At 45.5% G+C, this 21,908-nt stretch overlaps 1 protein-coding gene across 3 annotated transcripts in view; it reads left to right on the top strand.

Moving 5' to 3' along the window:
- Positions 1-21,908, top strand: part of GTF2I (general transcription factor IIi) — a 78,279-nt gene that overhangs the window by 1,577 nt on the left and 54,794 nt on the right. For all 3 annotated transcript variants that reach the window (XR_008732816.1, XM_055714154.1, XM_055714148.1), the window contains exons 2-3: positions 8,372-8,477; positions 9,847-9,985. Coding sequence is in view for 2 of the 3 variants with exons in the window: in XM_055714154.1 (XP_055570129.1) it covers positions 8,379-8,477; positions 9,847-9,985 (238 nt within the window). In the remaining variant the exon portion in view is untranslated. The remainder of the gene's footprint in view (positions 1-8,371; positions 8,478-9,846; positions 9,986-21,908) is intronic.

The following is a 21,908-nucleotide window of genomic DNA, read 5'->3' as shown; positions in this document are numbered from 1 at the left end:
AATGACACGTTCCCAAACGCTTGCTGGTGGAATTAGCTTTTATCTCTGGGCTCCGATCCTGGGAGGAGAGTGACTTCTGATGGGATGGGCATAAACGCTTCAATCCCAGGAGGAACACCTGTACCCAGTGCTGTGGAAATGGGTGTGCTGGCCCGTTTGGTTAAAGACTAAATTAATTACTATAATGGGACTAAAGGGAGGAAAACGCGGAGGGAAGGAGGTGACTAAGCGAAGGGCCGGGTGCTGCTGAGGAGTGATGGGGCAATCAGTGCCACGAGATGCTGGTGCTGGGCAGCAAAGGGATGCGCCTCGAGTACCACCTAACAAAAAATATAATCACCCCATCAATTTATTTTTTTAATTTTTTCCAAGGTGTTAAACCACAGAGGGGTACCTAGTGTGACTTTAGCTCCCTGTGGGGATGCCAGCGGAACTGTTTTGTTTGCCCTTGTGTTTCCTGTGACTCTAGCGGTATGGCACGGAAATCCAAAGGAGCAGCTCGTGCTAGGGAGGACATCAATTTGTCGCTCTGGAAAAGGCGCCGGCACCAATTTTCTTATAATTAAATAAATACCAAAAGAGTTTAGACTAATTCACTTCTCAAATATTATGAGTAAGTGTTGATGGACACACAGAACTAAAGTCATTGTTATTCGACGATCATGTTGACTAAGTAAATATAATTATGCTGGTAAAGACAGAAGTTATCAGGTGGTCAGGACTGCTGTGATTAATATTTAATTTTGTTTACATGATTTCACCATAATTTACGAATGCCTACGTGCTGCAGGAGGATGCTGTGTACTCAAAAGCTAAGTGAGTTGTTCCCCAGGTCTGTCTTGAGTACAGAAAGGGACTTTTACACTGATGGTTTCTTAATTACGTTCGCTTTTATATAGTTGCCTTGTGAGGTATATAGATACCACATTTTCGTTTTATCTAAGATTTTGTGGTCTGTAGGAATCTTTAGAAATGGTGAAAATCAGATTTAAATATCCCTTTGCAAACATTACGTGGAATGTGGAATGAGAGGAATCAGAGGTGCTTTTAAAATAAGTCGCTGGAATCTTGGTTTACTTTTTTAATGGTTCTTAGAAGCAGTGGAGGTAGTTGCCATCTAGGCTGACTTAAGTCATCATGCAGTGCTGAGTATCATAAAAGTACCTAGAAAAATGGGGATTAATTATTGCTGGTTGTGAAGGGGGGGTCTCACAGCTGTGTCATGAACCATGCTTCCCCCTGCCCGCAGCAAGACGCTGCTGGTTTGGAGTGGCTGTGCTGGCTGGGTGTGCTGGGTGCACTGGGCACCCCGTGTTCCCTCCGACCTTGGTTCGTTAGTGCCCTTCTCCTCCTCCCCGACTGCCTGTGGTTGCAGACCTGCTCAGCTGCCCTGGGAGGGGCGGGGGGGGGAAGGCAAGCTTAAATCGGTGAGCACTGCAGTGGGGGTGTGGGGCGGCGTGTTGATTTCCAGCGAGATGGTATTTCCGAGTGGCGTGATTTTGCAAATTCTGTTAATTAGAGAGGGATGTGGTGCTCTACTGGTGGGGTTTGTTGGGGTAAGCCAAACATTCCGTACTGAGTCTTGTTGATTCTGCTGCTGCCAGTTAAATCCCTGTGATGGGAGTGGGATTGACATGGTGGCAGTGAAAGTCCCAGCTGCCGTGTGCCATGGCCACTGTGCTGCACCGTGGTGGTGCCAGGGATGAACGGCACGGGTGTGCTCACCAGGGTATGAAACCAGCGAGTGCCACCCCTCTGTTCCTGGTGGCTGGGGCTAGAAGGTGCTGCAGCTCGAGGTTGGGGAGATAAACAGGTTTTTTAGTGAGCAAAGGAAAATGAAGGTTGACTTTAATGGTGCTGCATGCTTTTCTGGAGTCGGCCACCCTGCTGCTGTGGCTGAGGCTGGCATGGAAGACAGCAGGGGTGCTTCAGGGAGTATGTGTGGGGGGAGAGGGGCAGAGCCTCCCCGGGACCTTACGAGGCTTCTTCAGGGCTGCTCTGCTGTCCTTGAGAGTCACTTTTATTCATTTTTAGCAGGGGGTTAGTAGCCTGGGTTCAGTCTCGGCTAGGGGCTGACATGCCTGTGTACGTGACATGGCTCTGGCAGATGTGCCCAGCTGTGTACCTCCAAGGGAGCCACCTCCTGTCTGGAGGAGCTGGCAGTAAACCAGAAGAGAGAAACCCCGATGGGTTTGGGTTGACTAAATGCCCTCCGGTAGCTCCGTGTTGTCTCTCCTTCCTGTTCCTGATGCTGGGAAGCTTTGCCTTCTCGTTTGCGGTGTAGGCTGTGAGCAGAGTGAAGCGCTGCCAGACCTGCCTCTGCCTCTTCGCTTTGGGTTGAGCTGGCTGGGACTGTCTGGAGCTGCTCCTGCCTGGTGTGGGACGGCACTGCGGCACTCCGTGTGGTTCACGGCAGCCTGGTCCTTCACAGAGCTAACGGGGATGTTGCTCATCCAATTTGATTCATAATCTACACGTGCCAGATGCAGATGGTGAAGAACCGGCAATGCTTTTGTGAAGGCGCTCCCGGATCCTTTGCTTCTGTTTCTCTTGGGTTGTGGCTGTTGAAAATATTTCCTTTCCAAAAATCGTTGTGTGTATCTGAAGGTAGGGATGCCGCGCAGCCGGAGCACCCTTGCTCTTAAGCTTCTTGTGTTTCGGCTACGTGTGAGCAGTCTAGTGGCTGGAAGGAGCAGAAAATTGTTGCTTATAGAGTTATTTGTATAATTTTAAGATGATCAGTGACATGTCTTAACAAGGAATAACGGGATGGCGTATGTCAGCTGCGAACGAACACTGGAGGATGCAGGTGGCAGTCTCCTAACCCTGTGTGCACCGTGGCTAGGGTGGATGGGTTACAGAAAATCAGGAATGCCGGCAGTGGTAGGTTTGCATCCCAACAGAGTTTCTGTGCTGCCTTAGCTGAGGACCGTCAGACTTCATTTCCTCTGAAGCGTGGGATCGCTGAACTAAATTGTAGGAAGAAGATGATGACAGATTTTTAACCAAGATCTGTTTAAAAAGATTCATTTGCACTTAACAGCTTGTGAGTATTAATCTGGACAGTTTGGAAGGAACCAGCTTCTGCCCTTTGTCAGAAGGCCAATATTGGGGCAGAGTTAAATATGCTGAAATTGTGCCTTGGCTCAGAAGGCAGAGAAGCCAAGGGGTGAAAGCTGCAACAGCCAAGAAGCAGTCTGGCTTCATGAGATTTTTTTTTTTTTTTTTTAATGATATATTTTCTTAGGTTTCTTCTTGTTCCAGCTTCATAATGAAACGCGTGCTTTTTTCCTCCGCTAGAATAACTGGTTTTCCCCAGGTAACAGAAGTGGCCCGTGGGCATCGAGCAGGAGCTGGACTTCTGTCCCATAGGGAGCAGCACATCTTCAGTGGCGTGTAAGGATGGGCTCACGCAAATTCGTGTCCAGCTGTACTGCAGGAACGTTCTTTTCTATCAGCGTGGCAAGATTTGTTTTAGTGTTTGTTACGCTTGGTGAGGGGTTAGTGGAGAGAAGTATGCTTTGGCATTCACAGCTGCTTTTCTGGAGAGAATTCCGTCTGGAGAGCAGACAATGAATAGATGTCCTATTTTGGGAATACCCACTTGCTTTACATCTGGTAAAAAGGTAAAAATGTGTGATATTGCTTATTAAGACTATGCAGAAATGCATATTCCTTCATTTTTATTTACCCCCTAATTTTCCATATGGGTTCTTTCTGTGCTTCGGTACCTGTCTTTTTTCATCAAGCTTAATTATTTTCTTACTTTTGCTTTTTGTGTGTCTAACAAGCAAGTCCTAGGGAGCGTATCTGTTCCTGTTGGGTTTACCAAGGCTGGTGGGTCTGCCCCTCGGTGAGTAAAGGGAGGATGGAAAGGAACTGTGTCTTGTTTTGTTCTCTCTTGCCTTCAGTGTTTCTATTTTTAGGTTCTTCAAAGTAGAAGCCAGCCAGAAACATGTGGAGTAAGATACATGTTGGTTTGATTTGGCATCCTGAAAAGCTGCTAGTTTTGGTCTTTGTTTTTCTCCTTGTGAAAGGAACATCCAGGGGGATTTTTAGCTCTGTATGAAGGTGACCTTCTCATGACGCAGTACACTGGTTTTGGCTGGGATGGAGTTAATTTTCATCACAGTAGCCAGTATGGGGCTGTGTTTGGGATTTGTGCTGGCAGCAGCGTTGATAACGCAGGGATGTTTTCATTATTGCTGAGCAGCGCCTGCACAGTGTGGGGGCCCTTCTGCTCCTCACCCCACCCCACCAGCGAGCCGGCTGGGGGCCACCAGGAACTGGGAGGGGACATGGCTGGGACAGCTGACCCCGACTGACCCAGGGGTTATCCGACACCATATGGCGTCATGCTCGGCATATAAAGCTGGGGGAAGCAGGAGGAAGGAGGGGGATGTTGGGCGCGATGGCATTTCTCTTCCCAAGTCACCGTTACAGGTGATGGAGCCCTGCTCTCCTGGAGATGGCTGCGCACCTGCCTGCCCATGGGACGTGGTGAATGAATTACTTGGTTTGCTTTGCCTGTGAGCACGGCTTTTCTTCTCTATCTCAGTCCACAGGTTTTTTGACTTTACGCCCTCCTGATTCTTTCCCCCATCCCACTTTGGGGGGTGGGCAAGCGGCTGTGTGGGGCTGAGCTGCCGGCTGGGGTTAAACTACAGCAGGGATGGCTAAATGCTGCATCCTCAGTACTCTGCCTGTGTATTTTGCTGAGCTTTGTTCGTTGCTACAAGCCTTAGGCAAAGGCTCATCTTGGCACAGTTAAGCTGAAGGATTTATAGGTAATTATAACTAATATTAACTGATCTGGAAGTTCTTTTTTAGCAATATGTGATTAAGATTAATAGATACATCATAAGTGATATTCTGGCAGCCGGCTTATAATTGTTCAGAGGATGGTTTTTAAATTGTCCTTCTTGTGTAGCAGGTTGGTAATGGGTAAGGCGTTACACTTTCCAAGGCTTTGCACTGGGGATTTACGTTGGACAGTGGCGGGGTCACGCACTTCCTACGGGCTGGAAAAGCAGCCAGGTTCATGGGATCTGCTGAACCATACCCTACTCTTCCTAATAATAAACACTGTCCCAGTGGGATGGGTAAGGATAGTGGAGAAAACTGTTGTCGGAAAGGGAGAAACTGGGAAAATGGCAGGGAGGGGGGAGAAATCCCCCACGTGTGACTTGGTGTCAAGTGGGTAGGAAGAAGTACTCTTGGTGCTGCCATGGTGCAGCAGGGTGTCTCTTGAATCTACGTGAAGCACTGAAGTGGCACTACACAAACTGGTTAAAGAATGGGTATCCTGAAAATACAAGATATTATGACTTTACAGTTTGGAAAGACTCTTTCCAATGTTGTTAAAAAAGTAGACCCATGATAACCCAACCCAGCTCCTGATCCAAGTGTGATTCTGAGATACGGAGGCTGTGGCTTGATGTGCAGCAGCAAGGTCACTTGGGGTGTGCTGTCCTCACCACGGAGCCAGGACGGCTGTCTGCGGGGCTGTGCACTGAACCAAACTGGGACCGGGCTCAGTGGGGTGCTTGTCCAGGGAATGGGGAGGAGAAGCTCCCTGACTGGATTCACTGTGTGCCTGTGGGTCAGGAACCACCTGCCAGGGACAGGAACAATTCTGCATGGGGGAAGACTGCCTGAGCTGGTGCTTCTCTGATGTGCTTGTGCATCCACAGCCTTCAAATGATGGCTGGGATTTCCTTTGCTTTCAGGACCCAGGTACTTCTGCAAAATAGAAAATAAATTCACTCTTGTTTTTATACAGCATGATTTTTCACCTAGCATGGGGTCGGTGCCTATGTTTGTGCCACTGCTGCCTTGGAAGGTGTTGAACTGGTGCAGAACAACTGCATCAGACAGTGAGCAGAGACCGGGAAGAGAGGGGAAATGTGTAGTTATGTTCCATTTCATCTTTAATATCGGATTGTTAAGATACCATTTTAAAAAGTCTAAAAGCTATCATGTTTAAAATCACTGTCAGCATCCCAAATCTAAAGGAGTTCCAAAGATGAGCTTGAGAACTCTTACTGCATTTCAAGACATCATGGCTCAGTGAAGACTGATTTATTTACATCTCATCATAATCTCCTGCACTGGGGCTGGCTGAGCCCCGCAGCAGCCCTCACAGGGCTGTGCTTGTCTCGGTGGTTGGAAAGATGGTGGTAACACACCAGGGCTTCGGCTCCCGCTGAGCAGCGCTCGCACAGCATCCAGGCTGCCTCTCCAACCTCCCCCCACACCAGTAGGCTGGGGGTGGGCAAGGTCTTGGGAGGGGGCACAGCCAGGACAGCTGAGCCAAAGCGACCAACGGGATATTCCATACCATATAACGTCTGCTCAGATATAAAAGCTAAGAGAAAGGAGGAGGAAGCGGGGCATTTGTTACTTATGACATTTGCCTTCTGGAGCATCTGCTCCGCACGCTGGAGCCCTGCTTCCCAGGAAGTGGTCAAACATCGCTGCTGATGGGAAGTAGAGAATAACATCTTCTGTGTTCCTTTGCTTTTTTGCACACATGACTTTTGCTATTGCTTCATTAAACCGCCTTTATCTTGACCCAAAAGGTTTGTTTTCCATCTTATTCCCACCCCATTCTGCTGAGGAGAGGAGTGATGGAGCAGCTTGGTGGGCACCGGGCATCCAGCCAAGGTCAACCCCCCCCTTCTCCATTTTCCTGCTGTATTCCACAACCCGTAAGCAAGATGCCCCTCTTCCTCTGGAGGTTAACCCCATCAGCCTCTGCCTCCCCATCCACAGCTGACCCTCCCTTAGTTCACTGAAGGAATCGCTGTTATTCAGCAGTTAGCCCTTTATAGTCACTCCTGATGTTTAGCTCCTTTCCCAGGTGCTGGACCTGTTCGCCTGCTCCTCCGTGTCGCAGGTGCTGCTCTTCCAGCCTCTCATCGCAGCATCCCCAAACAGCTGCTGGCCGTGCTGCTGCTGGTGCATCCAGAACGCAGTTGAAAAACTGTTTTAACCTCGCTGGCCTTGTGCCTGGAGAGCCAGAAGGCTGCTGAATGTCCATTGTGAGCTTGCAGTGATCCTAGCTGCTTCCCCCCCCCCCCCCCCCCCCCCCCCATTTGTTACCTGAAGTGCTGTAGATCCACCAGAAGAACAACGCAGTGCCATTTTTTTGTAGTGTAGGCACATATGATCGCAGGCAGCTGCCCTGACTTGTCAGCACATCCAAGAGGATACCCATCACCTTGGAAAACTGGAGCCACGTCATGTGCCCAGGTTCTACAGGAGCAGCAAGCTGTCCCATCGAGCCATTGCGAAATGTCTCGTTTAGCTGAGCTGTCTTGACTTTTGAGGTGATTTTTTTTTTTTCCCCAAGACTTGTGTGTGGAGTGGTAACAGTGACATCTCTACTGGTTGGTTCTCTCCTCCTCCAGTCTCTACTGGTTGGTTCTCTCCTCCTCCAGACAGGTTATTGCTTTAGATACGTGTAAACGTAACAGGTTGCAACACTCAGATAGAAAAATGCGCTCTTAGCAGCTGCTGGAACTTGGGTCTCAAGATATTCATTCTTGTCTGGACAGCTCTGCCAGCAGAAGCATAAAAAAAAATCCCTTTATTTTTTATATATTATATATATAAAATAAGATTATTAGTTACGTCTTAAGTTGAAAGTGTCCTGAATGACATACGGAAAATAGGTTTAAATCTTGTGTCACTGCTGAAATACAGTTTTTAATTTTAGCACCTTAATTGGGACTATTTAGCTTTGGTGTTACTCCTACAACTGAAAAATAGGAGAATAAACCCGTCACGTTGTGGTTACTGATGCTGTAGTGTCTGAGGCTGTGGGTTTAGGGCAGGGTGGCGGTGGCTGGTTTTGAGCTAGTTTGTGATAATTATTATATAATTCTTATATAATTAAAAATAAATGAAAAATAATATAATTACAGGAAGGATTGCTCTTATATTTATGTCAGATCTATGATTTTCTATTTTTTTTCCCCCTGAATGTTAATGCTGGTCTGTTTTGCTGTGTTTATCCAGACTGCTGGAGTTGCAGGCATGCTTAGAAGGAAAAATCAATGTAAATGCAGCTGATCGGTTAACGTGCATCTTTCTAGGCATGCAACTTGCAGTCTAGTCGTGGCAGAGTGTTTTAACTTTGGAAAGTTTACCTCCTGCTTTGGATGGAATGGCAGGAACCATGAAAGAACAAAAAAGCAAGCGCTTCTTCCTGATAATTGACCTGTATGTTGGGTTGCTTGTGTGTGGTGGGGTGTTGGGGGGTCTTAAATATTTTTATTTTCTTCGCTTGCTTAAGAGAGGTTTTTGTTTTCTTGCACTGTTGTGTGTCTCTGAACAGGTGTTTTTTTTTATTTATTTCCTTTTATAGGAGGAAAATGGCCCAAATTACTGCACCAGCATCGTCCATCTGTAATGAGGGCTCCTCTGAAAACAGGATGGTGGTTACATTCCTCATGTCAGCGCTTGAGTCAATGGTTAGTAGAGCAGTCACGCAGCTGCTCCGTAACTCTGTCTTGGTGTGTGCAGCATGACACCGACGTATTGCTTCCCACTGGGAAGCAGGGAAGGTGTAATGTTTTATCTTTACCTTATTGTGTGCTGTGCAACCAGGTGTAAGTCTGGCTCTTTGCTGATGGAACGCCATGCTAACAGTCTTTTCAACAGTCATCTCTTGTTTCTTGTTTTGGGGTGGTGGTTTTAAAAAAAAATTGTCGAATAAACGAATGGGAAATATTTGTTGATTGCTCAGGTAGACTGTGGTTGAAAGGCAAGAGTTCTGGTCTTTGTCATCCATAACATAGAGTGAATAAATGGTCTTGAGGCTAATGCCTTGTCCTCAGCTGCCGTGCTAATTCAACAAAACTTGTTCAGGAATTAGTTATCATTTTTTTTAAAGCTGGCATATAACCTGTTTTGTAGAAGTTATTTAATCACTGTGTGGTTGAACAGGGCTGTGAGTAGAACTGTCTGTCTTGTTTCATTAAAGTTGAGACACTGTCAAATGTTTGGTTCTTTAAAATTGTTTTCTGAAATGATAAAAAATTCTTTTTAGCAATGAAACTTTGAATGGGATGGTTATAAGATAATTGATTGCCAGCCTTTTTTCCCAATGGGTATATTAAATTCCTAAAGGCTTTGTGTCACTTTTCCCCCCGCATGCTGCAGTTGGTGTCTATAGGCTGCAGCAAACTCCTGTCTGAGCTCCTAGGAGAAACTGACCTTTTGTGATCGCTTCTTGATGATCTCACTAATTTTCTTAAGATCTTTGCTCTCTCCTTGCGCCGCAGGCTTCCTGCCTTACTCCTTTGCCTGACGTTTCTTCCAGCAGAACGCACGTAGGTGCTCACAGGGAAGGTGCGATGTTTCTGCTCCGGAGGAATTGCCCTGAGCCTGAGCAGGGCAGGCAGGGCAAGGCAGAGTCCACGCCTTGCTCAGCAGAACGCGTGTGATCGGCATGCTGGGAATGAACCAAACCCCTGTACGCTCTGCTGAAAGTTGGGAGTTGGAGCGAGATGCTCAATATGATTATCTTAACAGGGAAGTGATAATTTCACGTGGATTGATGTCATAAATCATTTTAATTAAAAACAGTGTGATCTCGGAGTCTAGACGAGGCCTTCATTTCACTAATGCATCTACAATGCTTTTAAGATTCCTGATGAAAAGCGCCCCAGATATATAAATTATCCTTTGCTAATGGCTGATGCTACGTTGCTCGCAGTACCTTTGGAAGGGTGGATGCTGGCAGCAGAAGTAGTAACTGTTTTATATGATACCACATACATTTCTATTAACTGTACTCTTAACGATGGTAATACAAGCTTCTTGTTTTTCTTTTTATAGTGTAAAGAACTTGCCAAGTCCAAGGCAGAAGTTGCCTGTATTGCTGTATATGAAACAGACGTGTTTGTAGTTGGAACTGAGAGAGGAAGAGCCTTTGTCAATTCTAGGAAAGATTTTCAGAAGGATTTTGTCAAATACTGTAAGTTTCAATGTTGTATTTCTGTATTTCACAAGCTGCTTAATGTGTATTGCATACTAGTAATAACTTTGGAGAACAAAGTTCCGTGTATCATGGCTACATGCTATAATTACGTTGGCGATGGCAAAACCAGCTGTTAATGAACATAAACGTGATCAGTAACGGTGGTCATGTTTGGAGTGTTATTTCAATTGTGGCTGGAAAGGTTCATTTCTTCTTGTAGATAATGTGACAAACTAGTACAACAAGAAGCATTAGACTGTCCACCCTCACAACATGTCCTGCGTTGCCTAGTGCATGTGAATTTTGCTTTGTATCCCCTCCTCCAAGTCTTTTTTTCCCGCTCGTGAAGATGGAGTGGGAAATCAAACAGGTGGTGGGCTACTTCTGTCAGCTCAGGTGGTCCTGGTTCTTCAGATCACTTCATGCATGTTTTTGACAGGATGCTATTTTTGTATGTCGCTTTTTTATATCACTGTTATTTAGTAGACAGAAATACGTATCTACACCATAATGACTTAAAATTACAACTGCATAACTTCTGTACCCTTTTAAGTACATCTAGGGTGTGGTTTTTGTTTGATTTCATTTTAATAGTAAAACAGTGGATCTTTTGTGTTCATATAACCCATTGAGTACAGGACTGTATTTTTAGGAGTTAGGTTACAAAGATTCGGTGACTCTTTGGGGAAGCATTAATGTACTCATTTAGTAAAGTGTTGTTGATGGACACTGCTTAGTCAATAACGAAATATACATTTACCTGCCCAGGGAAAGGGAGAAGATGCAGGTCAAGAGGCAGGTATGAGAGAAGAATCAGTTGGGGGGGAAGGGGAGAGTTTAAAAGCAACAGGTGTAAAATGTTCTGGCTTGACTAATTAAATACCACTTGGAAAGCAACTATGTTGGATCTGTAACAGAAACATTCTCTCCTAAAAATGCTTTTGCTGTTAGCTAAAATTGTCCTGGAGGTTTTATCCTGAGGTCATTTGTTTGTGGTGGGGCTCTGGATTTTTGCCACTGTCCTACTTGCTCGGACAGTGACTTTCTGTGCACTGAAGTATATTTACTGTAAGGCAAGTCACTGCAGTGTTGCACTGCAACAGATAACTGATATAAAAATGCAGAATTACGACCTCACTAAGGAATCAAGTGTAAGATGAATCACTTATTTTTTTTATTTTTTTACAGGGGCAGCCTTCTAATACTGGCAGTTATGAAAACTGTTAGCTGAATAGTGGGGGGGGAGTTCAGTTTTTTACTTTTTCTTTTGTGGTGGTGGTGGTTTTTGCTCCTTAAAAGTCTTCCCTGAGGTCCTAGGTATTTTGGTTTATTGCCAGTATGCTGGTATCACGGGCCCTGATATACTGAAGACTTGGTATATTGGGCACATCTATTGGTAGGGAGTCTGAAAAAAAGCGGGATTTGGGCCGTGGTGGCCTTGGCTAGGTCTGCATTTCTGGTGCTGTACCATGGGAAGCGCCGGCTTCTCATCCATGCTTGTGTTCAAGCACCTCAGGTGTGGTTCTTGGGCAGTGCTTTTGTGCTGTTAGGGCAACGAGATTAAACAATGTTCACTTTGAAAACGGCATCCTCCTCGTGCTTCTTGCAGAATGTTGTGGTGTAGGTCCGTGTGAATGAAGCCAGCTTACCTCAGCCATTGCTTCCGTGGTTTCACTAGGTGCATATCCCTGGGCCTTCTGGGGAGTCCTGATGCTGGAGGTAGTTTTCTGCTGTTGCAAACAAAGATATTGAAAATTATAGAAAACTTGACTTCAGAACACCATTTTCTAGGAATAATAGCATTACCCATTCCTGGCGGTGCTGATTCCATCGCTGCCTTTGACAACTTTGAAGTCTTGGCAAAGTTTACGGTGTAATGTCTTTTGATCTAAACTTAGAGCTGTGGAGGCAACAGTTCCTTTCGCCCTCACATCTTATTTCTTTGATTAAATGTAAAAGTTAGCAACGGGCAGCGTTAGTTGCAGTTTTACTAGGTGTTTTGGAAAAACCCAGGAAGGCCACAGTTCTCTGTGTTTTTAATAAGTTAGAGCTGGGCCTTTTTTGTTCCTTTACAATTAGTAAAGGCTTCCAAAAGATTCTTACATTGCTATTAGAACTAAACATTTAAAAAAAAAACAACTAAAAAAACCAAACAAAAAAACCCCAAAAAGACCATCACAGAGACAGTGATGTCAGGTCTCTGGAACACGTGGTGCTGACAATATTGAGAATTAGCTCTCTGCTTGTGTGGGTCTCTGTTTTTCTTTAAGTATGGAAGCAGAAGTGTAATTACTGAGCATCCCTCTGGTTATGCCTGACTGTTGTGACAAGCCAGCATGTGTCTCCAGTCTTTACTCCACTTCTTCCACAGCTCCTTTGTATAGTTTGAGTAAATATGAGGAGTTTTCAGAATTTGGAGGGCTCAGGCTTCAAACCCGCTGCTTATTTTTAGTAATGAGTATAATTTAGCGGGCTAAATTGATGAAATGGCTATATGAGGTTTATGAAGGAAGTGGCATGTACGCTTTCTAGCAGCATAGGACTGACAAAAAAAGTGAAAGTGGCGCTGGGGTTTGGTTTCCTGTGGCTTTCAGCCATAACGACTTTCACCCACGTGGGTTCCCCAGCGCCTGGCTGTGGGGGAAGGGGGAGCCCTGTGCATATCTCCTGTACCTCCTTACCTCAGGAAAAGGCATTGGAAACAAATCATAGTGATGCTTTTTTGTAAATGTTAGTATGGGTTTCGTAGTGAGTGTTGAGGAACCAGTCAACAGGCGTTAGTTATTTAAAATAGGGTCAGGTAATACATCCTTCAGGATTGTGCTTAATTAAGATGGCTGTTAGCCCTATTTAAAGGTGAAATGGTATCTTTCAATCAATGTAGGACTGCATGTGCTTGTACGCCTGATGTCTAAGTTGGGTAACCTACAGTGTCAGTTATTCTCAGCCTGCGTAAGTTTGTATTGTACACAAAAAAAGTATATTCTGTGAGTGCCTGCTCATCCTCAGAACATGGACAAGCATGGATACTTGGGCACTGTGAGCAGGCAAAGTCATACGCCTCTTGCCCCTACCAGTACCTCTTTGTTCTAGTTGTTGTTCCCTGCTGAAGCGTGTTGTTGGTCCTCGGCTCCTCGTGGATGGCCTCGGCAAGATGAAGCACCTCCTTGCTGTCTGCAGTGCTGTGGAGTTGGGGGCTCTCAGCCATCCTGAACAGGAGATTTATTCCAGGGGAGTCTCAAGGATGCTGTTCCCTTCGTGCATTCATCTTTGTCATCTTGGCAGTTTCCCTTGAGGTTTGGTCAAGGTTTGGTGTCAGCTCTGTGGAATCCATTCTCGTTTGAGTGGAGCCGGAGGTGGTTTAGAAAACAACTGAAAACCAAAACAGAAGAGGCCTCATCGTCTCCAGGTTGTATCTGCCTGTCAGAAGTGAACTTTCAGAGGAGGAGGAGCTTCCTGACTCGGAAGCACCTTTTTGGTCATCTGCTCTGGACTTTGGAGGAGATTTACCCAGCACTGTGTGTTCCATCACATCTGCCAAGGAACTGATTCTTCCACAAGAATCCCGGTTGCCTCTGCTAGCCTTTCCACTGGTACCAGCTGTTGCACCATCGGTATACAGGTTGCACGGAAGCTTAATGCTGCTTGTTCTGCAACTTTCTGTCAGCTCTCCCAGTCGTGCTGCTTTTCCTCCTTTGGTGCCAGGGCTCTGGGCTCGCTTGCTGGAGGTGGGGCCCTCTTGCATCGGTAGATGGTTCATCTTGGACGATAGGTCCTTTATTTTTAGGAGCCTTTGTTTTCCTTCTGGTGGCCTCATGTTTCTACGCTGATCTTAACAAGGCATTTGGTGTGGGCCAGAGTTTGGCTTCAAGTCCTGCTAGAGGCTTTGTCCCAGCATCTTTTACTCTTCTTACCTGTACCTCCCATGTCCATCCAGCCACAGGTTGCAAGAACTCCTTGTAGCATCAAGGATGCTCAGAATCAGAGTGCTTTGATTGGGCACGGCTGTTCCTCCTGCCTGTGGTGAATGAACGACACACGATGCTCCAAAGACCTTATGGGTAAGATTGCTCAGCTTTGGCTGCTCAGTATCTTTGATGTGTGGATTACTGCTCCCTTTTGGGTATCCCGCATCATCTGCAGGCAAGTAAAATGACTCTTCCCATAGACTAGGCGATGGTGGACCTGCTTGAAGATCTGCAGCTAGGCTTGTGTTTCATTGAATCCTTCCAGCCATTGAGCAAATAGATGTATTGGGTTTTCTGGGCAATTCTTCTGGCATTGTGCTCCATCTCTTTGACTCCATAACTAACCTGATGCTTAAGCAGTTTAGAGGGGATTGAAAAAGCAAACAAAACCAGAGACCTTGAAAGGCCAGATCTTGCTGGTTTAAAAACCAAAACAAACTCGAAACAGTCTCTAACTGGACTGGCAACTGTTGGACTACTTTGGCCTGCTGTAATTTCCATCTGAATACCTGAATTTGGCATTTCTGGCCTTGTAGTACCTTGTCCCTGTAGTCTAGAGAGATTTAAGCACTCTGGCTAAAGTTACACCACGTCTAGGGTCTTGCTGTGGTATATTCCAGGTTCCTACTCCAAAGCTGTAGTTACAGCTAAGCAGTCACTGTCCTCGCTTCAGGTTTTGGCTTCCACAGAAGCTGCGGTTCACTGTGCAAGATCTCTTCTCTGTGGAGAATGAGCTTTTCTGCTTAATATCCAAGAAGGTTTCAAATGCACGAAAAGACTAGAGAAATCCTTTGGTCTTCAAGAATGTGTAAATGGGATTCTGAGTAGTCCATCTGCACATCACACCTACACCAGAGAGTGTCAGTCTACTTTGTGCCTCGCTGTTCATCCCCACAGGCTGGAGGATGCCTGTGTGGGATTAAAGCAAATCTGTTACTGCCTAGACCTTGCTTTCCAGGCAGCATCTTCCCAGCTATGCCAAAGAGGTACAACTCGCTTCTGTCTTTGCTTTCTGTGTTCCCTTCAGTGGCAGAATTTTGATCTGTTTCTAGGGATTCTCCTTGTGCAATCTTACTCTGGCTGTTCTCTGAGTGACAGAAATAGTTTTTCCTTACGTTAAATGTTAATGTTTAAACTATGTCTGCACAGGACAAAGCTATTCGGACATCCCAGGGCGCTGTTTAGCATCTCTGGCTGTAATACCGCAGTAAGAGAAGTGCTGTCAGGGAATGCAGTGCACCTGCCTGGGACGGGGGCTGTGCCACGGTATCACGTGCACCGTGCTGAGAGCCTGGGCAGCTGGAAGGCAGGCTGCATGCTCTGGGTATGTTTTGATCAGAAGTGACGGCTTTGCTTGCTTCAAGAGGTCTCCCCAGCGGTGAACGCGAGCTCTGTGCCTGCTGTCTGCATGAGGACTTTGCTGTGGAGGAATTTGTGGCGCTGGCTGGAGTCATCCCCTATGGAAAAGTGCCTACGGACACTACAGCCCTGAGCAGCAGTTTCCATTGTTTGTGTGCCTGTCATTATCTGTGTTGTGCTGTGTCTTGCTGACGGGATGTACGTGCACTCCAAATGGCTTAATATGATTTTGAAAAATAAGATAGTTAATACTTCTCTTGTGATGGAGGTTTAAAGAACATTAATATTCGCCACTGCATCACCACAGGTGCAGTTAGTTCTAATATTAGTAATAATAGAAGCAGTGCTAGCAACAGGACCATATCTACAAAACAACTTAGGTACCTAAAAATCTAGAGCAAAGTTCTGTAGGCATCGAAATAGCTCATGAATCAGTACTTTTGTCTTGAACTGTGTTCTCTTTGTAGGCGATGATATCCCAAGTGCATGATGTAGAGATACATGGCCAGTATTTTTTAATAAAAGCTCAGTGAAATTAGTATAAATATAAATTTTAATGTGCTGAAGCTCGGTTGGCACGTCTTGCTGCTTGCTTCCATTTTCCTAATGGATGAAGCTATTGACGTGTTCAATCCCATCTGTGTATTGCCTGTGCGCTTTCACTACAAGGCACGCTGAACAACCTGTGGTAGTGCACCCCCGAGAGCATCTCGTGTTTAGGAGATGGTACGTGGGAGTCAAACAACAGTAGTGTGAATCTTTTTATTAACTTGGTAGCTCTGGGTTAATTTTGGACTTGGGCTTAAAAATGTCTTTGATTAAATCGCTGAGATAGCCCCTGACACTGGCAGCTTGCTCGTCGGTGTGTACTGCACCGCTAGTCAGGCCATAGTCCTTCTATGGTACCATTTGGATGCTCCAGTAACGATGTAAGTGAAGTATTAATACAGTTGATTTGCTTCTTCCTTACAACTGTGATTACCTCTGATTCTGTATATCTTACTTGTCATGCCTGTAGTAATTCGGGAGTAGCATCTGAACAAGGTGGTCAGCTTTTCAGCTCTGAAGCGGAATGTCTCAGACTTGAAATTGAGCACAGACTGAATCCCTGACCCGCGTGGAAGCAGCCTAATCTATTTTCAGTTTTACTCTAATAACAGAGGTTATTAGTGGCTTGATCTAACTGCTAATGATTGTGTGTGTTTGTCCCCTTTATAATATCTAAAGGACAATCATCATCTTTGTCTCGATTATGTGCTACGGTATTATAGAGAAGTACCATTCTGTAACTAGCTGACATTTTTATGTTGCTCAGAGGCTAATCCCTTGACACTAATGCAGCTAGTTTAAAAATACCACTTCTTTTTGATGTGCCGGTGTGGAAACTGGTTTCCCACAGTCATTTTCTTTGGCCCTAAACTGTTCTGTGGCCAGCTGAGACTTATGTGGCTTTCGCTGCTCCTGAAGCTACAGAGTATTTTGGAAGAGAAAGGAGTCATCAAATCGTAGATGCAGATAGTAAATGAAAGGAAGACTGTAAGAGCCAGGCAGAGGATTAATCCTGACAGAACACTTGTGGAGTTGCATATATGCCATTACTAATCTGTTACCCATTTTAAATGCAAATGGGGGGCTGGATCTATGATTTTTGATGTAGCTTTGGTCTTGCAGTGCACCTCAAAATGGGTATGCTTCACGGAGTGCACAGCAGGAAAGAAGGATGTTGGAATAGTTGCTTTTTACAGCTGTGACTGTCAGGATGGTTTCCCCTTGCCAAGCCAGAGCTGGTTTACACCTCTGACTCTGGAACTCTTTTTTTTTTCTTTTTTTTTTTTTTTTTCCCCACAGCAGATTTCCTTCCAGCTGTTAGAGATTGGCCTCTCTAAAAACTACCTCTGCTAAATGCTTATTCTGTCTGAGTACCTGCTACAACAGGCTCTTCCCAGTCACTTTTAATGGGAACTTACTCTGCTGTGGCTCTGGGTTGTGTTCCTGAGTTTTCACCTCCCTTTTAGCAACAGATGGCTTGGAGTAACTTGTACTGCTCCAGATTGTAAGACCAGAAGAGAGAGAGAGCTGCTCCTGGCCGTGCTGACTGTAGCCCATCGCCATTTCCCAGACTAACCATGCTGGCAAACATGCTGTATTCACTCCTACTGTGTCTGTCCCTTGAGAGCTAAGACCTTGCATCCCTGCTAGTGGAAGGGATCACATAAGTGTTCCCTTGTCCGTTTTACATTACGTGAGCCAGGTTGCATCGTGCCTGTTCAGTGAGGTGTTAATGCTAACCTGGCTGGCTCTGCCTGCAGTTAATTAGGGAGCAGTTTAATAATCCTTTTTGCTTGGGAGAGCTGTGGGTATGGTAACTGCTGTTCTTGTGTATCTCCTTTCCTGTTCCGCAGCTCTCTGTGCCTGATGGTCTTCTGTATTTGTGCCCAGACCACTGTTTGACTGTAAAACCTTAGCGCTGTGGGTTAGTTCTGGGGGTCTCCATCTCCCCAGGATGCTACAAAGATGCCTGGAGTGCCCTGATTGCTAAAGCTTGTGGGATATTTTTGTTTATTTAATAAAAAGCATGAAGCTTCAGATATTCCTGCTGGAAAGGCACTTTGCTACATACATTGTGACTGCCTCCAGCACTCTGGGTTTCTGCTTTCCCAGTCAAAGTATTTATGTTGTACTCTGTTTATTGGAAGCACTAGTTCATATTTTGTATCTGTTTCTGCCTCACCCCTAGTTTTTGGGGGAGTTTTTGTGTTGTGGTTGTAACTGCTTGATAAATGAACTGAACTGTGTTCATTCTTGGAATACCCAACAGCTTTTTTGATTCAAGATTTAAGTTCCACTTTCTATTTTGTATTTGCAGAATGTAGCTGTGAGTTAAAGCATCTACCTTTAAAGATTTGATCAGTTTATTCCTAATGAATCACACACTTAGGAATTAGTTTAAAGATAACATTCCTAGCGGGCACCAAACATTTGCAGTTACAAGTAATAAAAATAAAATCCAAAGCAGTTATCCCCGTCCTTCTCACTGTAAGGGCTGCTTTTGTTTGCCATTGCTGTCTCTGCTGGAGCTCGCTTAAATCGTTCAGCTTACAGTTGCCTTCTGCCTAACCCTTTGAAATGCAGATAATGTAGTTTCTGAGCTGTCCTGTGCTGCATATTTCTCACATATTAATACATGTTCATTAGCTGCAGTCCTCATTAATAACCTAGATCTTTGTGAAAAACATGGAAATTACTCTCCCGTCTTTTAGCTTTACCTTGTGGCCTGCTATACTCTTTTATACTACTGTTCTCCTTCCCTTCTTTTTTTCCCCATCTTCCCAGACTGGGAAAAGGGCTTTACTGGGTGGTGGCCAGCCCTGGCTAGCCATGCATTTCTGATGGTCTCTTTTGCAAACCCTTTCTCATGGCATTAGGGGTGGGTTAATCTGTTTTTCTTAAGCTTTACGTTACTGGCAGTTTCCCTTGTTTTACAGGTCAGTTTACCCCTTTTTCCCAAGTTCTCGAAAGGAAAAGAACAATGAATTTTCAAACCTTCTGTTAAATAGGTAGGCACAAATTATTTTTTAAAGAGTTTTATACAATCACTTTCTGCCTGCTTTCCTTAGGGGTGCTTCCGTTGCTTCCACTAGGTCCCTCTCTGGCTCCATGGGAATGTCAGGAGCATCTTGTAGGTCGTGTGCCAGTCTGGGTGCCTTTTCTTTCCCGCACCTTTACCTTATTAGAGCTAGGCTGCTCATCCTGCTCGTCGGAAACCTTTCATGTTCTCTCTCTGCCTAGCCAGTTAAGGGGTATGAAGTTAACAGCTAATTTAAAAAAAAAACAAACCTTGCTAAGAAAGTTCAGTCACCTTCCAGTGGAGACCACCCATCTCGTTCCCTCGGGGTCATAAACAGACAGAAAATTACTGTAGATGGCTGATCTTTTTGAAATTCCCTGACTCTTAAATTCTGCCTCAGGTGCTTTGCTTTTCTTGTGGTTTAAACCATCCTTTGATAACCATAAAATGATTTTTTCCTTTAATTTGAGGTTATTGTCCAATTTCCTGAACTGTAAAACTGGATGGCCATAAAAAGCTCACAGATGAACTGGGGGGATGCATTATAAAACAAAGCAAAACACTTTTAGCCACACACACAGTTACTTTCCCTCTTTCATTGCTCGTAGTTATTTTCAGAAACTTATTTTCCATAAGCACAAATGGTAAAATATATGTACCTGAGCGTTGTCATAAAATCTTTGCTGCCCTTAAGTTGCCTCTGAGTGTCTGTGCAGGGGTGACATTCATACTCTTACAATCATTTCTTGGCTTTCTCTACCTGGGTGATTAAACCCCACCTGATTAAAAACCTTCTGATGTTGTACACATCTGATGTATATATCACAGGACTGACAGCTCTTTTGCTGGAAGAGTGTTAAGCTTCATCAGCTTCAGATACTGCATCCTACCAGCTTTTTTGTGTTTGCGTCTCATCTTCAGGTCACGCTTTTGAGGAAATTTCAGTTGAGTAAATTGTTTCTCTTCTACAGCTTGGGTTTTGCTTCCTGTTCTTGGGTGAGATGTTTTTATCGCTTGTCTGTGGCGTGACTTTGCTCTGCAGGAGAAGTGCTGCCTGCCCCCTCCCAACAGCAGCATTCCCCTTATCTTGGGGTCAGGAGCTCTAAAGACAGATGCACTTTGTGCCCTATTTCAGTCTGCTGTGCTCAGATAATGCTTTAGTGAACCTTCAGAGCAAGTGCTGTGTAACACTGCTGAGCTGTAACTGTCTTCATCAGTTTATAAGCATAACAGCATGTATTGAAGGCAAGAAGCTACAGCATCTGTCCGTACAGAGGGCAGGGTGTCGCTATGTAACTGCTCCCATGCAACAAGAAAAAATGGCCAAATTAAAACTGGATCATGTCAAGTATTTGATTTTTTTTGTTCCATCATAAAGATTTTTGTAAGAGGGCTCTTTTTTAATTTAAAGTAGCCTATTTGTTTTATAGTATATCCATTTTATAAGGGTGGTGGCAGGTTGGAGATTCCTTTTCTGGCCAAGTGGGAGACTGGGCTGTCAAACCCGGTCAGGTAAGAGTAACCCAGGACAGGTAAGAGTGATGAGTGTTCTGAATAACCAGGACACCTGGATAGTACAGGAACATAAGAGACACTCAATCATATATGGACTCTCAGTGCAAAATGGGGATTATTAGGAGCTGGGTCATTGTAATCCTGCTAAATCTGGAATAGCTTTTGCAGAGTAACTGGACTAATCCTGCGGTATACTCCTAGCTGTGGAGAATGCACATACATAACCATTCCTCAGCCTTTGAGTCATTTATGGTGTGAATACAGCCCCTCATCCCTCTTCCCCATGAGGTCTTGTTGCACCTCTGTCATGGTTCCTGCTATAGTAATTCCTATAACATGCAACTCAAATCATGGCTTACAACAATTTAAAAATGTATCCGTTACAGTCTCCACCCCTGGTCCCTTTGGACCAGCTCATGGGGTTTAACGCCACAGTGAAATCCTCCTCTTGTCCCTGCTCCGGCTTGCACTTATCCACAGGCTGCAGTCCCTTAGGGTTGTACCTGCTCCAGGTGGAGCCTCAGCTACACGCTGCAGTCTCTCCAGGGAGATAACTGTTGCAGCGTGGACTTAGCCACAGCCGTGGTTCTATCAGGGTGATGCTGCTCCAGCGTGGCCTTCCCCACAGCTGCAGTCCCTTCAGAAGCAAACCTGCTCCAGCACGGGCTTACACACAGCCACAGATGCTTCGAGGTGTACCTTCTCCAGCATGGACTTGTCCTTGGGCCACAGTCCCTTTGCAGGTATCCCTGCTGCGGCACAGACATAACCATGACCACAGACACTTTGCGATGTAGCTGCTCTGGCATGGGCTTACCCATGGCCACAGCCACTTTGGGGTGTGCTGCTCCCAGGTGGACTCACCCCCAAGTTGAGGTCCCTTTGGCTGGAGGTCACGCTGGACTTCCAGCCTGGGCGGCACAGCAGCGATGCCCTGGCCATCTGCCAGCCCAGGCACATCGCTGTTGCTGTTACCAAAACATTCCTGGGCACGGCACAGGAGGATCATCAGCAGCACAGCGAGCAGCAAAATTAAAAAAACCAGCCATTAACGAGCACTAGCCTGTAATACACAGTGAGGCAAGCAAGCCCCATGGCAAGCAGATGATTAATAGCTACACAGCGGTAACAGCTATGGATTTGGACTAGCACATTCCTGTCAAATCTGTTGTTGGCTCAAACCCTTCATGCCCCACGTTGGGCACCAGAGAGGACTGTCGTGGTTTAACCCTGGCTGGTGACTAAGCCCCATGCAGCCGCTCGCTCACTTCCCCCCTGGCGGGATGGCGGAGAGGATCGGAAGAGTCAAAGCGAGAAGACTTGTGGGCTGAGGTAAAGAAATTTCTGTAAGCAAAGCAAAAGCCACACACGCAAGCAAAGCAAACCAGGGAATTCATTCACCACGTCCCATGGGCAGGCAGGTGCGCAGCCATCTCCAGGAGAGCAGGGCTCCATCACCTGTAACAGTGACTTGGGAAGAGAAATGCCATCGCGCCCAACATCCCCCTCC

Source organism: Falco cherrug, chromosome 1 (genome assembly GCF_023634085.1).
Source record: "Falco cherrug isolate bFalChe1 chromosome 1, bFalChe1.pri, whole genome shotgun sequence".
NCBI lineage: Eukaryota > Metazoa > Chordata > Aves > Falconiformes > Falconidae > Falco > Falco cherrug.
This window is presented reverse-complemented; position numbering and strand designations above follow the sequence as displayed.